The 19,255-nt window shown below is 42.9% G+C and overlaps 2 protein-coding genes across 8 annotated transcripts in view; one reads left to right on the top strand and one right to left on the bottom strand.

The window, feature by feature from the left end:
- Positions 1-121: 121 nt before the first annotated feature.
- Positions 122-4,877, bottom strand: irf1b (interferon regulatory factor 1b). Of its 6 annotated transcripts, none has more exons than XM_020085411.2 (10): positions 3,933-4,877; positions 3,134-3,233; positions 2,462-2,561; positions 2,185-2,349; positions 1,996-2,036; positions 1,755-1,890; positions 1,533-1,646; positions 1,368-1,396; positions 1,057-1,174; positions 122-910 (listed from the first exon to the last, which is right to left on the bottom strand). In XM_020085411.2, the coding sequence occupies exons 2-10, from the start codon at positions 3,218-3,220 to the stop codon at positions 807-809; spliced, it is 894 nt and encodes a 297-aa protein (XP_019940970.1). In that variant the 5' UTR covers positions 3,221-3,233; positions 3,933-4,877; the 3' UTR covers positions 122-806. The 6 variants fall into 6 exon arrangements, with proteins under 6 accessions (XP_019940970.1, XP_019940971.1, XP_069366037.1 ...); XM_020085412.2 differs by having other exon boundaries at positions 1,755-1,878; positions 3,933-4,092; XM_069509936.1 differs by lacking the exon at positions 1,057-1,174 and having other exon boundaries at positions 3,933-4,092.
- A 4,797-nt stretch (positions 4,878-9,674) lies between these two features.
- Positions 9,675-19,255, top strand: part of acsl6 (acyl-CoA synthetase long chain family member 6) — a 32,496-nt gene continuing 22,915 nt past the window's right edge. Inside the window, exon 1 of one of the 2 annotated variants that reach the window (XM_069509932.1) lies at positions 9,675-9,834. In XM_069509932.1, coding sequence (XP_069366033.1) covers positions 9,789-9,834 — 46 coding nt within the window. In that variant the 5' untranslated portion in view covers positions 9,675-9,788. Of the gene's footprint in view, positions 9,835-12,808; positions 12,942-19,255 lie in introns of those variants that run through there. The other variant, XM_069509933.1, reaches the window with a different exon arrangement.

Genomic DNA, 19,255 nt, shown 5'->3' with positions numbered 1-19,255 from the left:
CCAGCTCTTTTGTGTTTTATTGGTTTTGTTGGTAAACTTTTAAAATGGACAAACTAAAACAAATCAGTTGTAAATCGATAAAACATACCTGACGAATAAAAAAGTCAAATTCATTCCAAAATGTACAAGATTTTTTTTTATTGTATAAAAACACAAAGACAAAAACATCTATTTACAGAAACCATTTACTACTGCCTTAAGCAAAACAGCTGCAAGATTATGAAGACAGGATTTTACCAGAGGTTGAGAGGATTGATTGACTAATCGCTAATATGCACTCATTAACGGAAAGAAACCTGAAAGACACATTTGATACCATACATTTATAGCCTGTTTAATGTTAAGTGAACTGCATGTGCAAGCCTATTTTTATTTTGAAGGGTACGTATTGGTGAGCATGTATTTATAGTTGAGTAAGATGCCTAGGCTATTATTATTATTACTGAGCATCAAAAATGTGTTGAACCAGCCAAAAACATAGATAATGAACAGAAATTCCTATAACAACAGTGCACGTCACATCCTCTCTTCATAACTTCAAAAGGTTGAGGAAGATGAGGGAGATGAGGGAGATGAGAAGGATGAGGGAGCCGCCGTCGGGCGTCAGACAGGCGGCACACACGGTTGGGATAGAAAGACGGAGTGAGGGAGGGAGGGGTCCGTGCTTTAGCTTAAAGTGTGGACACCACCTGTCACAGAGTGGAGGGGTGATGATGGTGATTCCAGAGGATGAGGAAGGGTGGTGCTCAGGAGGAGCCTGTAAAGTTCACAGTGTCAATGCATCGCCCTGCCCTGTCCTGGGACCCTCAGAGCAAAGAGTTCACCTGATGGTATAACCCATTCCAGAGGGCATCAGTGGCAGTTTCTGATGACAAATTTGTGTAATGTGGCAATTCGTCTAATTCGTCGGCTGTAAAATAAACAGAGGAAACACAAGGTCAGTGTGTTGAAGGAGAATACAAGCTGTGACTATTAGTAGCCCCAGGGAGAAATGGTGTAACACGGAGGACCGAGATCATTTTGGTAGTTCTGAACAGTGCTAAGATTTACATTTACCTGAGGAAGAGTCACTCCAATGGCTTCCTGGACTGGTGCATGGTTCATTGTTCAGGAACCCCATGACGTCTAAACTGCTCGGCATAAAGTGTGATTCTCTCTCCAGTTGCTTGCAAATCTGAAAGAGCAACACTGGACTGAGTACAGCTACGTTTTGTGCCACTACTTTTAACAATCAATCTCATGGTTCATTGTTATTATTATTATTATTATTATTGCACAGGCCTAATGGGCAGAGTAAAACAAACATGGGTATTCCTGTCAATGAAAACTGCATGCTATTGAGAGATTGAGCAGAAGTCCATGCTTACCTCAACAATGTCGTCGGAGTAGCTGTAATCTAGAAGTTCCCATCGAAGAGAGAGAGAGAGAGAGAGAGAGAGAAGGGAGAGGACATGAGTATGGTGATGATTGAATTTACCACATTTCAGGCTACTTGGGTAAATCCTTAACCATTTATTGTGTTAATGTCTTACCGGGGCTGTGGTCGGGTGAAACTTGAAATCTCGGGCAAAAGTTGCTTGGAAAGCTCTCTGGCTCGATCTCGACTGACAAAGCCCAGTCAGGGGTGGAAAGTTCAAAATCACAAACTGCAAACAAACAGCAGCGTTTAATACACAACCCGCTCCAGTTCTCCAGCTTTCACTGCTTCCTGTAATGTTTCTACCGGAGGACATTATCCCGCCAGTCTTCCTCACCTTGCTGCTCTGTCTGCACTGTACTGTCGACCGTGTTCTCCTGGGTGGACTCTTCCGCCATCGACACATCCATGGGCGACTGAGTGTCGCTGTAGTCTGTGTCTTCCTCTATCTTGATGGGGTTCTGCAGAGATACCTAAAGAGTTAGCAAGATTTAGGTTGTTTGTTTAGCTGCTTCACAAAAGCCATTACAATAACATCCTAATTTGAAATCATTGTCTGTGAGAAAATATGTATTTACCGTCTTCCCCTGCTTTGTGACCTTTGCTTTGCTTCGTTTATCTGTGTGGATGAAGGAAAAAAACATTTTGGTTGGTTGACATCTCAAACAGCTGAGTGCAGATCAAACTTATCAGAGTGCAGCAGACGCTGAGCAAAGGCACACCCATGTGACAAAAGTCGCTTGCTCGCTTCCTGTCTGGTAACTCACCAGATTTTGGGGTGACATGCAGCATCTTGAAGACGCGCACGGCTTGTTGGCCCTTGTGGATGCTCTTGTCTTTCACCTCCTCAATGTCAGGCAACGAGTTCATTGCACAGCGGAAGTTGGCTTTCCATGTCTTTGGGTCGGAGGTCTGCCCCTCTGTGTACTTCCCTGCAGGATGAATTTTGCTCAGTCACTTTCATACATTCTTTTAACAAAAATCCAAAACAAAGTCAACTGATCTGCTTTTTTATTTGTAGACTGTTTGTTTGCATGTGCTCACCGGTGTGGATGGCCCACTTTTTGAACAGAGAGGCGTCCTTGTCCAGCTCCCAGCCGTGCCGAGCAGCGTGCTTCCAGGGAATGGAGAACATCTTCTGGTCCTGGAAAATATAGAAGGACACACTGTGTTGGGAACACGTTCAACAGAGAAAATATTGAAACAAGAGGTTGACTGAGCATCTACTGTAACTCATAGGATATTTTTTCTATTGCTTGGGAAAATATAAACAGTTAGAGCCACTAGAGGAAACAAAGCACTCTTAACTTCTTTTTTTGTTTGTATTAGGAAGAGATTTTCAGTGTTTCTTTTTTTCTCCCATTTCCTTGGTACACAATATTATATGGACATCTGTGAGACAGACACCAAACGTGGACTCGTTTGGTGTCTGTCTCACTCCTGATGTCTATTTCCATCAGTTTGAGGTACCAGTGTGTGTCAGGGTTGAAGGTGCAAAACAAAGTCAAACCTACTACTACTAAAAACAGGCTGCTGAGAGTAACGTGCAAATATGCAAAGCAAGGAACTTTACATAATATAGACACATTGATCCCTCTGCAGTTATAACTTCCTTCATCAGGATATTCACTACATGAAGTACTCTGTATAATGTTTTTTTTTTTGTGAGTACCGTTTAAACGAGGCATGTACTGCAGGAGTAAATCGACCTCTCACCTTGTCAACCCAAGTCAGCCCCGAGATGGTGTTGGACTCAATCATCTTCTCTAGCCACGGCCTCATCCTCATCCTGGACACAGGCATGTTCGCTTTAAATCTGCATCAGAGAGGAGAAGTCTTTAGATAAACTAGGAATGCTGTGTGTGTGTGTGTGTGTGTGTGTGTGTGTGTGTGTGTGTGTGTGTGTGTGTGTGTGTGTGTGTGTGTGTGAGAGAGGGAGCCTCTGCCTCGATTTACTGCTGCCTGCCAAACGCGAATTCAGGAGGGCGAGAAGAGTTCATGGCTGGGGCACGCAGGGTCGCATGATTGGGCGTTTACGCGTGGGAGTCAATGGAGGGTCGCACAAGATTTAAAAAAAGTAACTTCCTTATCGGAGCTTTATGGCTTAGGTCTTGAAATGAAGTTTAAAATGTGCGCGCTCTAATTAAACTGGTTAACATGAAACTTTGTTTGACTTGATTTCATGCAGGAAGGAGGCGTTTACGGACGTGAGCCAAAGAGATCCCCGCGCTGGCGAGAGCGCACATCTCCTTTCCTGCACTTCTGAATTAATACGACACATGCATGTTCTTAAAAAAAATCACTTAAACAACTTCAATGAATACGCGAGAGTTACACTACACAAAGTTCTGTGTCATTCACAAAAATCAAACATTAGGGCTTCTACATGACGCATTAAGGCTAAAGACGTTATCCAAGACATGAAATGTAATATCTCAGTTAAACAGTAACCAATATTGCATTATGAGGCATTCAGTGTAAGAATAAAGTCTTGAATTAGTATAAGATCACTTACAAACTTTGGTTGTTGTATTATCCGTAAGAGGGAATGCGCAAAAGCTATTGCCCGGTTGGATTATTTGCTCCAGATAATCTTCCCTTCTTTTCTCGATCTTGTCTTTGTGTTTTCCTCTTGCAGATGTTTCCTGGTCAGAAGTTAACACTGAGTAGTGATGGTAAAGGCACTGCTGTTTTTATACACTCAACTGCGGCGGGTTTTCCCCTGGTCCCCGCTGTAAAAAGTGTCCACACCCGGCGCGCACAAGTCGCCTCAAAATCATTTTTCCTTCACGGAGCGTTGAGGAAAAATAGAAAATTCTTAATACGACAGCAGATGAAGTTATTAATGCTCCAAGGTTATTTATGAAAGGCTGGTTCTTTTCTTTAAAAAAGTGTGCGTCCATTTGATGGAGAGGAGATTTTTTACAGTGGGATGGCGCATGCGCTGCTGTAACTTCAATTCAGCGCCTCAGCCGTTTACAAGAAATCATGCTGTTGAGAGCAAGGAGGAAGTCAACAGCAACATGAGCTCTGGGTGCTTTCTGCACGTACACCCTCATGTGAATGACTGTAACTCTGCACATATTAAACATGTGGCACCTCTGATTATAAACAATGAAATGTTTGCAGCAAAATGGCACAACTTTGCATGTTTTGTTTTTGCTGTAATTTACTGAAAATACATAAAATATCCACGCATTTCAGGTTTACTGTTAAATGTTGTATCATACATCATTATATAGTCATCAACTCTATTTATGCAGCACCTTTCAGAACATAGCTACAAAGTGTTTTACATGTTGAAAATGAAAACTTAATTAATAGGAAACGGTTAAAAAATGTATTTACAATAACTTTTTCACTTTAGTAGCAGTGATAAATCCAGTACTGTGTATTTGTTGATTGTAAATTTGATTGCCTGCCAGCTCTCCCTTCACACACCCACGCACCTGCAGTGCTCTGAGCGCCAAAGTTAGCCTGACGCGATAAACATGTGCACGCTGAGCAGGGGAGCAGCCCTTTAGTATAAACTGCAGCCCAGCTAAGAAACCAGGCGTTTACAAGAAATGCTGTAATAATTTATGTCGCAGGTAGGAGGCAGTGTTTTACAGGGATATTGTGTAGGACTGGATGAGAGTGGGCCATGCTGCCTGTCAGTGGAGCAGCAGCAGCAGCAGAGGGACCCGGAAACAGACTCAATATAACAGGAGCCAAAGGTTTTTACGCACACGATCGTTCTTATCTGAACCAAAAATACGCACATTTGAAAGATTGCGCGCTCCAAGCTGCGAGGGAGCAAATGGAGATGACAGTGCACGATGAACATTCAGATTCCCGGATGTTTTATTTCAATTGAATTCTGGTTGTTTTCCCCACGTGCAGCAGCTTCGTGTTATATTATTTAACAAACGCACACTTTCTCCAAGGGAATGAGGGAAACCTCCACACAGGTGCTGTCTCAGCTATCCAGGTCCATGTAGGGACGTCCCGCGTGGCTGAGTGTTGTTTGCGCCCTCCATGGGTGTGACGCCCGAACTCGTGACAGAGAGGGAAAGGGAGAGGGAATGGGAGGGAGTTTTCCAGCGGAATTTTCACCGGCGATTCTTAGGTGGAATTTCCCTTGGTAAAACAGAAACTTGGATTTTCAGGGGAAATCATCCTCCACCCTGCTAGTCTTTGGATTGGCACATGGTGGGTGGATGACAGCTTGAGAAAAACACGAGAAGCATTCAGTAGTTTATGCAAATCAGGTGTAACTGAGATGGATGGATGGATATTTGATATCACATCAAAAACATTTCCTCTGAATAAAACATTCAATTGAAGTATTTTTTATTGTATTCCCATTTTCAGTGTGATAAGAACTTGCTAAAATGACTCGTGTTCCATCTGCCAACATTGCTGTAGGAGGTTTAGACTCGTGCAGCTGTTGGATTCAACTGATTTGAAATGTATCTTTCATTTTTATTAATTTGTTTATGTCTTCAACAATATCCAGCAACCACATTGTCATATTTTTTTACTGTGTGTTCTCATTTTAAACCTTTACATTTAATGTACAGACATGAGACAAGCAAATATTGACTCTATGACAATAACCTCTTGGGACCCTGAGTCTGCTGTTGAGGCCCATTCAGGAATCCGTCAACTGCACGACTATATCCTCTGTAACTGACAGCATCAGATAACCACCCTCCTCTCCACTTCCATGTTTCAGCCTAAATCTACTTTATTTACTACCTCACCTAATCCTGGGATATTCCTTTCAGTCTAACACCAGGGGTCATTGACTTTGCGCCGCCCTTGCTAACCGGCCTCTCGGGTGTTTTCAGACCCACAGTGATAACTTCCCTTGCACTTTTTCCACACTTTGTGCACACGCCGAGGGTAATGTCGATGATTTAGGCCACCTGCAAGGATAAGACAGTAGTTTGAGGCTTTGGCATGAGGCAAGCTGCTTGAGCATCCAATCCCCCCCCCGACCATCTGCTTTGACAGCTCACTGACACTGGATCAGGTCAAAGCTCTCGTTAGGTCGCCTCCAATTACACTGCAACCTGGTGGAGAGGGAGGTGTGCTAAGTACGAGTTTATTGAGAATTTGTATTCTTCTCAAACAGAGACATAACATTCTGTGTGTTTCATTCATGGTGAATGATTAACAGAGCAGCCATAAAGATGTTGCCCTCCCTGGGAGAGGAGAGAGAGGGTCACTGGGTCATGCTTGTGGCGTCTGTATTTTCAGTGCTGTAGAAATGTCTTGCCCACAGAAAGATAAAGAAACCAGACAGACAGGTTTTTGTTTTTTTTGCAAGTAAAAACCAATATTTGAACTTCCTTTCCTTTTGCAGTCTTCTGTATCATCCTTTAACTCCGATTGCTCTTTACACCCAAAATATTTTTAATCTGATGGTGTCACGATCTGCCCCTCTGAGGTGATTCATTGGACTCTCCTGTTTTATTTTGATATCACTAACCTTGAGTGTCAGTTGTTTTATTTTACTTCCTGTCTTTGTCTTGCCTTCCTGCTGTTGGGATTGTCCACTCCTGAGGTGTTTCACATACCATGACAGCTCTTTGCAATATTTAAATAATAACACAGAGCAAAGGAACCGAGTCAGGACTGACGGTTATATAATTCATTTCAATCATATCCATGCTGAGCATAAAAACGTCTGTTCTTAGGCCTTTGAGAGGGACGGACATGCAGTTTGAAATTGAAATAAGTAACATCTGATAAGTTGCAATTAGAAGCTTTCTAAATATATGTGGGGACGTCAGCAACTCTTCTTCCAATTTTCGCTGTTGTTTTGCTGACTTTTTAAGGGAATTTTCCTGGTCATGAACATATTCTTGTGATTATTCTGACACCACACGAACGCACAACTAGCTTCTGCGCTCCCTCTTTGTCAGATTGTCTGCTCAGCTCTGTTGTGTTATTGTTCCTCAAGCTTCTGCTCCCATCTGTTTCTCATGTGTCTCAAGTTTTGCCTGTCCGTCTGCAGGCCGAGATCTCCACTGCACCCACCTGCCTTTGTGTGTCTGAAATCTTAAACCCGTACAATTTGTTCCACTCTGGGAAATAATGACATATTTTTGATGGACGGGCATGACATTTTTATACTGACATTCATGGTGTCCAGAGGATAAAGCATAAGGACTTAAAAGATCGGAGACCTTGGAAATGTTGGTGCCACCGTCAACATTAATGGTTTTAAAAGACATAGGAGACATAAGAGACATAAAACTTGGTGCAGACACCATCATTCCCTCTCCCCCTCCCACCCACCTCAGGATAAACGGAAATAATTGTAGTTTTCATCCAGCACCATGTCCAAGTCAATACGTTTAATGTTTTTTGGGGGTTTAAAAACTTCTGTGAGAATGATGATATTTTCATCTGCTGTATTTTGTTTGCAATGTTAATTGGCAAATGTTTGCATACTAACATGCTAAGATGATGGAGCATTGCAAAAAAAGCATCTGATTTGCATCAGCATGCTAACATTAGCATTTAGCTCATAGCAGCATTGTATCTCAGTGCATCCTCGCAACCCTGCGAACATGGCTCCAAACTCTCAGGTCGGAGATACACTTGCTGTTTAGCAACGTGTTTTGCGTAGAGACGACCAGATGCATTGCGAGCGCGATTGTAAACATACTTGTGTACTACGCATGTTACTGGAGCAATCCACTAGAGGGCACACCATGGAGCTCAGACTGAAAATAGTTCGTATTTGCAGTCTGTAAAAAACAACATGGCGACACGACGTAATGCCCCAACACTGCCCCTAGTGTTCATGTATGCACTGCATCCAAATATCTGAGGATGTGCCCAATTGACACAGCAAACAGATGCAGGATAAGGCAGCTATGATGCGTAGCTGAAAGTAGATATATGTCTGTCCCTTTTTTTATGGAGCAGGTCCAGGCTGTTTATTATGAAAGAATAGGACCTATCGAAACTAAAACATAAGAAATCCTTAATTCATTCCAATCTTGTCATGACTCTCCTTGTTTACTCCTGGCAGACAATGACTCAAGGAATCAGATGAAAAAGAAGAGCAGGAAGGTCAAGGGTGGCACAGCTGCAAGTGACAGATTAAACATCCTAACAAATGACTCGTCTAAAGGACGTGACAGCAGCACAATAAGACAGTCGACACGTCAGCCACTTCCGGAGACACTTAAGGAGTTTTAATTAATAGCTGGGGAAAATATAGACTTTATATTCAGATAAATGTGCCTGTTGTAGCCCTTAAATGTTGTTTTTTTAAACAATTTAATTGTTGGATGAAATTTAGATTTATTCTACAGACAGAAGAGTCGGATATTATTCAGCACAGCCGGTACAAATCTAAAATCATTTTTGTAGTATGTACATATCAGCCTAAAGGTGCTTGAGATAACAACATGGGCAATTAGAATTTTATATGGAACCACACAGGTTCCTGTGAGCCACACAGTGATTTCCCTGCTGCACAATGCACCACCATATACATATACAGTACATCTACATTTATTGTCCTCCCCGTGTGTGTGTGTGTGTGTGCGCGCGCCTCATGCATGTAGTCAGTCCCTCCGTCACTTCCTCAGCCTTTCTCAAGGTTACTTTAGTTCAATGGGAGTGTCTTGTTGTACCACGTGAGCGTGACGCAAAATTACCCTGTGGGAAGCTGGTATGTGGAGGCTGAGTGGTGTGATGTGGGAAGGCCCTCCTGAAATAAGTCAGCATTTAAAATATATGTATCTATATGAAAAGATGCAGGGACATCCTTTCCCTGCACTATAACTTAATCTTTGGCTGCACATTTACGCACATAAAAATCAAATTGAACACACGTAGATTTCAGGGACAGGTTCCAGGAATCATTATTTTCCAGTAAAATGATGAGACTTAAAATAAGACTGTTGGTTTTCAGGTCAGCAGCCAGAATAGTTTTAATTCCATCCCCAGGTAACCTTAGCGTCGCATCTCCCTTATGAGCCCTTCGGTTTCAGCATGAGGTGTCGTGCCATTGCGCAGCAGCCAACTGGGTGAAGGTGGAACATCCACCGGGAGAGGACGGGATGCTTCAATAATCCGCCGGGGGTCTGTTTCTTCAGACAACACGTTTGGGTTTTTTCAGGCGAAAGCTGCACAGTTACAAAAAAAGAAAAGAAAAAGAATGAACCACCTCTGCTGGACGCCGCCATCCCCACTGCTCTGCTCTCCCACTGATGTGCAGTGTCTCCCCCCTCTCGCCTCCTCTCTCCTCCTCTCCTCCCCTCCCTCCTCCTTAATCTCCCAGATTGTCGGCGACTTGCTGCAGAGTCGACGCTGCAGTTCTGAGCCGCTCCTGCACCGGGACAGCTGACTCAATGAGAAAGACATGCTCGCTTTCGTGTTGGTCTCTGGGTCGCTCTGGATTATTTTAGGTGAGTCGTGCAGCTCTTGTTTTTTCATTGCGCTTTCCATGATTCATCGCCGGGGTTGAGGGCGATGCACCTGCTGTCTCGCAGGGGATGGATGGATCCGCTTTGTGTCTCATTCATTGCGGGCCTCTATTTCTTTGATTGTCTTTCATTAAGGTCTGGGGTAAATGTGCCTTTTCCTCTCTTTCCATACATCCCATTAGGTTTTTAATCTGTGCGCAATGGCTGGAGTTGGCGCTCCGCTGCCTTGCGCCCTAATGACGCCGGTGACATTTTTTTAATTTATCAGACTACACGTGCAGCCACCACCGATGCAAGAGGACGTGCAACACCCCAGTATGATGGGCTTCAGCATCCACAGTGTTTGAAACTCTGCTCTGTGAACTCCTTATTGGGGGGCGACACGGAAGGTTGCTTTCAAATTGGGGGGGTTACCTCTTAATCAGGCTGTGGCCATGCAGCTGAACGCGTGCATGTGGGTCATTCTGCAGATCCCAGATCCCAGATTTTATTTCTGAGTTTGTGTTTTAACGTTAAATCAAACCACCAGAGAAAGAAAAGCTTGTTCTCATTAAAAGCCAAACGAGAATAAAAAAAAAACAACCGTGTGCATTTGACGCCAGCCTGATGCTAAGGTCGTGTGACATTGTGCGTAAAAACCGGACACACGTCATTTAAACCCCCCACCCTCCCCTCTTCATTAGCGCACATCTCACAACCAGCCCGTCTCTTCATCATGGATCATGTTTAATTGGACGATCAGCCCTCTTTACTTCTACTCAGTGTGGCTCGTCGTGTTTGCCGGTTGTGAGAACTCAGCGTTTTGTCTGTGATGTCCTCCGCCATGTCTCAGTGATGGAGGGGGGGAGGGAGGATGAGGGAGGATGACGTGTTTTCAGATGGCCGCGGCTGATTGGACGGAGCTGTCCAGGAGAGAGGGGGTGCTGAAATCATGCGGCCTACCGGCAAACCGGGGGGATGAGGCACCATGCTCCTGCTGTATGAGCGACACCACCCAGACCCCCTGTGTACCACTCCCCTCCAGGCTGGTGAAGCTCGACAAGGCACAATGTAGAGCTTGGTTTTAAACACAATGTGTAAAATCCTCGTTATTTTTCAATGGATCATGGTGGTTGTTTCCATGTCAGGCTAAATTCCAAAGGCAAACAGGTCTTTGTTTCATTCCTTTCTTCCAAAAGAGGGTAGGTTTTCAGCAGCAGCTGCACCACATGCATGGTTGCTAAGGGATGAACAACCGGTAACAGTTGGGGTTTTGGTTGGTTCATTAATATTAAAAGTTCCTGTTACAGGGTTGCAGGTGTTGCATATTTAATAACTGCCTGCCCAGCTAATCCTAATTGAGGCCTGAAATTGTTAAATCAGATGGAATTGTTGGGCTGGACAACACGAGACCCTTTGGGGAGATTTGTGACCATTTGACTAATGTTTATTTAAAGAGTTTTAGCCCTTTGGCAAAAACAAGCAAAGGATAATATGTTTAAGTAATGGGCCTATAGCAGAGGAATCACCATGTTTAACGACACTATAAATATCATAACTTTATTTATATAGCACCTTTCAAAACACCTGTCACAAAGTGGCAAACAGCAAATAAATGCAATTTCATTTAAAATGTGAGGTAGCAAATGGTAAAGCACAAAATCAAATTGCAGATAAAATCATACAACATCTTTTAAAAGTAATGGCAAAAGAAAATCCAAAATATAGAAAATTATTGTCTTGAGATAAACTCTTGAGATAATTAAGTTTTAATGCAACAGGGTACATGTTGAGCATTTAGTCTTTCCTGCTCTCTAAATGATATCTGTCTGAGTGTGAGGAGGCCAGTGTGTTTTGTTAGAACTCGGAATAAGAGATCGGATGTTCAATTCTTCACATACACACAACACCAAAGTCTCAGCTCCCAGTGTAATCAATGGTATCGGCCAGATCCAAATTCCTTTGAGTAGCTCATTGCTGTTTCAGCATTTAGCACATCCTGTTCCATATTGTGGGATGCTGGGCAGTAATGGCTCGACCTAAAGTGCTGAACCAGGTCTGTCTGCCTCTTACCTGTACTCAAATAGTTCTCTTATAGATCGGTCCGTCCTCCAAGTAATGTACATTGTTGTTTGGTTTTATCGTCCTGCTCCGTTGGTTCAAAATCTTCAGTTTTATTTGGTTCTTCGTTATTTTTAAAGGCCAAATGATAAATGACCCTCTAGGAAATGAGAAAACCCCTCGAAAAGCCTCATCTTAGCGTAAATTGTTATAGTTTGATTTCAGAAAACGCAAACTTTGCATTCTCAAAAACTAATAATGTGATGGGAGCAGTCTTACAACATGCAGCTTTCATTGTTGTCAGCCTGTGTTTCCAGTCATACATTTAAAAATGATGAAGGTGACAGGATGCACATTGTGGACCAGTTTAACAAAACCGGTTCTCCTTTTTATGTATGTCATTTTTTCAGCATGGGAGAATTTTTTTTTTTTTTTTAAAGTTTAATATTTGTTATATAAAATCTATTATCTTTTCTTTCTCTATCCAAAAAGTAATCTCGTAACCTAGGAAAAAACAATTGTCTTGTGGAACCTGATTTACCTGCTTCACACTTTGATAGTCAAATCAAACAGGGAGCAGCCTCATGTTGTGTTGGTGTGTATAGACAGTGTTTATATACTCTACATACATGTGCCAGCTGGTGGGTCATTATGTCTCGTGCATCGAGCGTGTGTATTATTTAGCGAAGGTGAAGATGAGCGTGGCATAGGTGGGGGAGGGAGTCAGAGAGAGAGGGAGAGGAGAGTGAAAGAGAGAGTGGTGGTGGGAGAGAGGGAGGGGCGGGTGGGTGTGGTGACGAGCGAACGTAGCGTCTGTCGAGCTCAGGGTGGTGTGATACGGAGGCCATCGAGGACCAAACTAGGCCGGAACGTGTCTCAGTGCCCTCCTCTTGCTTGGCTCAGCTTAATCTGGCGATGGAGAAGGTAATCGCTGGTTTGCACAGGGTGATGTGATATCCACCCGGGGCCCCCTGACACACACACACACACACACACACACACACACACAATCAAACCTCGTCGGTTCCCTGGCTGCCTGCGACCCCTCTGTAAGTGCCACTGCCTGTTGACCACAGCTGCTTTAACCCTTCTGCACTTCAATTACAGATGCATTTTGTTTTAGCTTTTGCTTGCTCTGTTTATCTCTTTTTAACGATTTTAAACAATTCCTTCCTCTGGTGCTTCTTGCAGCTTGTGTCACTTATTTGATTTATTTTATGAATGATAACTGATGTGCATCATCAGTTCAGATGTGGGGAAATGGCTGTTTCAGCGATGGTGATAGGAGGAGGCAGTGGTTTGGACATGGGGGGGTGGTCTAAGCAGAGGACTCGAGCAGATAGAGATGAGAGGATGAGTGGTTAAGAGACACAGAGTTAAAGGAGGTGCCGTGCAGAGATGATTAAACATCGATGCTTGGAAATAATAATCAAGGAAAGAAGATGCACTTGCATTGTGTGAGTGTAAGCTTTATTTTGTGCATTTAATGAATAAAATAAAGCCGAGCTGGACGTCTTCAAATAGACTGTGGTAGATTGAGGTTACTACTGTTCATCTGTCTCTGTGCTAATAGGCTGTAATCTCACCACGCTGGACTCTAATCACGAGTGACGGCCCTCGGATGGGCTGATGGGGCGGGACTTGAGGCTCGCGTTTCCTCCACTTTATTAAGCCTCAGAGGTCACAGGAAGTCTCGCTGTCCCATTCACAAGCCCTCGTGCCTGCACAGCCTGCAGTGCTCACACGGCACAACCTCGGCTAAGTGGAATCTTCCTGTGCCTCGTGTACAGGTGATAAAAACGTGTAGAGGAGGAGCAATGTTCCAGAATTCAAAAGCCGGTTTAACTCATTTTACTCCTCTATGTTTGCGGTGGGGTGCTCCTCGACACTCCTCCAGCCTTTCATGACTCCTCAGGGAAGCCACCACTCACTTCAATCGAGCCATTTGTGGCAGCGTTAATGTGGCATTTAAAAACTCACTTCCTCATTTCACTGAAACACCCACCTCCGTTACACGTTAAGTTTTCTATTTGAGTGGATGCAGCTGAAATGTATATTCCAATGCAAATTCAGCCTTTGTTGGTAACCGATCTAAGATCCTCACACTGATCAACATGAATAAACTCAAGCTAATTCAATCATATGTTTAAAGATGTAGAAAACTCAATTTTATTGTTCAACTATTCAACACAAGTCTAACTGCAGCTCATCACAGCTGAGGTACATTTAGATATCCTCAAAAAAAAAGTTTATTTTCTTAACCCAGCTGTTCATGCACAGTGTGCACACTAAATGTTTTGTAACAGATATCATATGGTATGTGTTATGTTCCCCTCTCTCTTGACATCTGTCAGGCTTCCCAGCCGAGTGTGTGTGTGTGTGTGTGTGTGTGTGTCTACTCACATCTCCTTTAAACTAGACTTATATTGATGCTGCATCAAGTTTTCCACAACAACATTTTCATTCATCAGCATTTCCTACATTTCACGCCGTCCTGATTCTGTCAGGTTTCATATGAATTAGGCCGCTTGCCTTCTCCTGTAGATTAGGTTTCGAAGTTAAACACCTTTTGAGTTTTTAAGACAACTGAAGCTACCACAGGTTGTTTTTCATGTTTGGAAGGAGAGGGTGAGGTGACGGGTGTTCAGCTGCAAATTCTACACACTGAACCTTTAACGTAAGTAGATTTATTTTCAGGTACATTTCACATTTACTTCACGACATAATATCTGGTATACAGCAAAGCATTGTGTTACATGTTCAGATTGTTTCAAAGTAATCTCTAATGAGAGAGGAATTGGTTATGTGATCCAGTCAGAGTGACCGGTAACATCAGAACCCGCCTCCTGTAGCTGCAGCAGCATTATCAGTTAAGAAACACCTAAAATTTTGAACATCAAAATGATGTAGTAGAGGATTGCATTAGGTTGGATACACCCAACAGGTACATTTAGTTTTAATACTTTAAGGCCATACTTTCTCTATTGGGGTAAACCCTTTGACATTTCGAGGGGGTCTTAAAACATATCACTATCACTACATAACAAGAAAGATGTTTGAGTGCTTCCTCCACCACTTCTATTTTACTAAGTTTATCAGTTGTTGGAGATTTCTTCCTGTGAACAGAAAGTTTACATCTACCACAGAAACAGTCCTTCGTTCTTGAGCAAAGACTTCAGTGAACTGCACGTTCATTCATAATACATCAGCTAAATGCCTGAACTGCAAATGAGTTTCTGCTGCGAGGACGACAGCGATAACTTGGTTTTCGTGGTGTGATGTGCTTTTCATTCCACAAATTAAACTCTGAGGTCTTTGAGTTCACATGTTGATGAAGGACAGTGTTTTTTGCTAGCAGGGATGAAACTGCCCTGCTGTTTCTCTGTCACAGCAGCTGAAGCAACAGTGTTTCAAGGAGGCAACAGGATTGGACTGAAAGACGTGTGTGTGTGTGTGTGGGGGGGGGGGTTACTACAGGACAGAGTTTGACTCGTTACAATGCCACAGGCTGGAGTTGGAGGCAACTGATAAAATAACCCAATATACATATTATAATTTCATTTTATCATTTTAATTTGTATAGAGCAAACACTTTGTCGACTGTGAGGAGAAGAAATTCCCCCACACTCAGTGTGGGCAGCCAGCTACCTCAACTGGTTGGGGCGAGCAGAGAAAAATGGGGAGGCGAGATGAGCTAATAACATTATTACATTTAAAAATATCACTTTTATCATTTTCATTATAATTACCAGTCTGACAGAGCTGAAAATGTTTAATTACACCAGATTTCCTGGTCTCTCTCTTCTCCCCCCCTTCTCCTCTCTTCCTCATTTTTCACCGCTCCAAACGGTCAAATTCAGATGGCCGCCCACTTTGAGTCTGGTTCTCCTTGAGGTTTCTTCCAGTTAATGCATTTTATCTCCACAGGTTGAGTGTTTGCTCGTTGTGGGAACTGTCGTGTTTCTTTATAATTCGACCGATTCTCGACCTTACTATGCGCCTTGAGATCCAAAGTCATCATGCAAAAAAAATAATTCACAAAAATTCAAATGCGCAGCCTCAACAACTTTAACCAATGATGAATTTACGTCTTGTAGTAGTATTGTCAGTCTCTTTTACTACAGCACCTCTAAATCTGAGGCATCATCTCAACTACAGGGATTGTTTTCCCAGTAGAGAAACATGATGTCAAAAGAGAACTGTTTTTTATTTGAACTCTACTTGAGTGATATTCTTTGGGTTGAACTTGCAGCTCTGCCATCCCATTTGTCATCTAAACTAGAGAAGACTGTACTGCTTGAAAGTTTTTTGCCCTGTTAAGACGTTTTCAGCCCAGAAATACAGTTTGCACTTCAAAGTCAGAGTCAGCCCCTGACATGGGACTCAGCCGACGCTGTATATAAAACAGGGCTAATTGATTCTTAAGACCTTTGCCTGCTTCCCACCCAGGACTCAAGTCTGCTCTGTGTCTCCACAGGCTGGCATCTTAGTCCTTCAGTGGAACGAACAGTCAAAGCTTAAGTGAGTCATCAGATGTTGGTGTTCAGGTTCTGATTCTGCTGCTCTGTCTTGTCCTTGTGTGTTTTTATTTTTTATATTAGAGGAAAAACCGAGGTGAACAGAGCAAAAAGAGCGAGAAACAACGGCGGCCTGCAGTCAGACGTTAGCATCTCTCCTGGAGGCCAATTAGGTGTCTGGCAGGCTGCGGCTCTCCTGCTGCTGTCGTGCTATTTCGGTGCAGGAAGATGTGCTGTGTAAGAATGCTGCACTGTGGCGTTCACTGGTTTCTTTTAACCCTGCAGGCTCCATGTGAGCCAGTTCCTTTCACAAACAGGTTCCAGTATCCAATTAGGAATCAGCAGACATGGATGATTTGCGGACTCATAGTAAAATAAATGTTTTGCGCCTGTGTAAATACTGCCTGTTACATGGCTTTGCAGGGTTCAGCAAAAAAGAAGTGTGTAACAACATTTTATCTTAACACCTCATCTTCCACATATACACTTGTAGATCAGTTGGATTCCCTCATGTAGAGTCATCGAAGACGTGATAACAAACAACACAAGTAAAGTTCCAGAAGCTTGTGCATATGTACACAACTGTCATAAAAGAATACATTTTCTCCTGCAGAGTTTATCTTGCAGTGTTCATGATGCCTTGATGACTCACCTGGTAGAGCACATATCATTGAGTCCTGAATCCCTGAGTCTGGGTTTGAGTCCAGGCCTGGGCCCCTGTTTGTCCCACTCATCATTAAAGGAAACCACCAAAAATACATTTTGAAAAGTCTCCAACTCTAACTTTTTTACTTTTTTACTCTTTAAGACTATTAAGACTAATGCTTTAGATTTAACTTTGTAGAGGTAGTACTGTTAGTATTATTACTACCTGGGTTATTACAGAACAAAGAGTTGGGCATCAAATGACCGTGTTTGTCCAAAGGGATTGTGCGATTTGCATAATCATGCAAAATTTGTATGTTACGAGCTGAGCGCTCTCTGTATCCACAGCCTCCTCGGCTCCAGCTATCGGCACAGTGGTGTCAATGGGTTATGGAGTCAGTCTATATTTAGAGCTGGTCCAGCGATGTTCCCCCTGTTCTGTCTCTGCTTTTCAAATGCAGACTAATCCACCGTGGCTCAGTCATCACTGTGGCCGAGACCCATTAGCCAGCGAGCATAACAACCAGCACACGCATTGAAAAAACATTAACGTCTAAACCGCCCACTTCTGGTCTAAGTCAATTCGCAATGATGCAAAAACGTTCATAGGAAATTGTATCTGAAATATTTTATTATCATTATCAATATGCTCTGTGGAGCTGTTCGAATGCAGCCTCAAGGAAGTTTGACCTGAGTTATGGTGTTGTTTGCTCGGCTTGTCAATTGGGATCACCGTGAAAGTGAAATGTATTTTTTTAATTTAACATTTATTATCAGTTCTACGCCCAACATTTTAACTCTGATCCCTCGTGAAATGAAGTCCATAGTTGACGACTCTGTTTGTGTGTGTGTGTGTGTGTGTGTGTGTGTGTGTGTGTGTGTGTTGCACTGCTTGGCTGGTTGATGCTTTTTTCATCGATCTTCCCATCAGAGCCGATGGGATACAACAGCTGTATATGGAAGAACACAATGTTGTCAGATGTAAGTTATGTACTGTAATGTGGAAAACGATGCTGGCGTGGCCTCTGCATAGCACATGTAGTCCATGGAGGCTGAGCCAAAATGAGACGGTGGAGTCTATGGGCCAGTTGTCTGGCCATCACCAACTTCTCAGCTCAGCCAAAAACAATCCAAACTTTCGTTGCTCAGGATGGGAGGGATTTGGTCAAGCTGAGCAAAGCTTATTCTTTATTTAACATGTGCATTAACAGAGATTTTAAAAAATGGATGAACATTTGTGTTTCGTGGGGATTTTGACAGCATCTGGCGATCTACACGTGTCAGTTTCCACCGGAAGCTGTGTTACATTATAAAGTCTGTGTGACAGAGCCGAGCACTGTGAACGGTGGCAGGACAAGAGATCCCAGTATTAGATTGTGTAACTGCTATCACATTCATACAGTGTCTGACAAACTGTGTGGTTTAGTTCAGTATGTGGTTAAATGGTTACTCAATATTTCCCAGCACTTGAATGGTTCTAATTACCAGAACTGCAGAGAAAAAAGAAATAAACAGAAGTAAGGAGTCCTGTGGTCTGGGTTTTCAGTTGCAGGTGAGAGTTTCCATTTGAATAGAAACTAGAGTTGACTTTGATTTTATCACGTAGAGTTTGGGAAAGTAACATCAAGGAATTCACTGTAGAGCCGGTGAAGCTACTGTGTGTTACTTTGACTGGAAGCAAAGAGATGGAAGAGATGAACAACACATGTCTCACTGTGTGTACATGTGTCAGTTGTAGAGGTTGATGTCTAACTCATGACATGTGAGGAAATATGTTGCTGAGTCCTTAAGGATGTAAGTATTTTGCTGAATTCAAAAACGTTAATGAAAAAAAAGCCAAATAAGTTAAATTACAAAGCAAAACGATTTGATTCAATTTACAAAAGGAGGAAAGAAAAGATTATAAGAAGGCAATGACCAAGGGAAGGAATTGGCAGTTTAGACTTTGTGGTGTTGAGTCAAAAAGAAAGGAAGAGTATGTTCCCACAGACTCAGATATTTATCTGTGAGTGTGTGTGTGTGTGTGTGTGTGTGTGTGTGTGTGTGTGTGTGTGTGTGTGAGAGAGAGAGAGAGAGTGAGACAGAGATCGAGAGAGCAGACAGGAAGCAATTCTGATTGGCTGTGAGCTGCAGCAGTGCCTGATTCATTTGGTCAGGTGTTGCTGTCTCTGACTCTTATCCAGGGAAGAGGGAGGGGACAC

Source organism: Paralichthys olivaceus, chromosome 15, assembly GCF_024713975.1.
Source record: "Paralichthys olivaceus isolate ysfri-2021 chromosome 15, ASM2471397v2, whole genome shotgun sequence".
Classification (NCBI taxonomy): Eukaryota; Metazoa; Chordata; class Actinopteri; order Pleuronectiformes; family Paralichthyidae; genus Paralichthys; species Paralichthys olivaceus.
The sequence above is the reverse complement of the archived record's forward strand: the minus strand, read 5'-3'. Positions and strand labels throughout refer to the sequence as shown.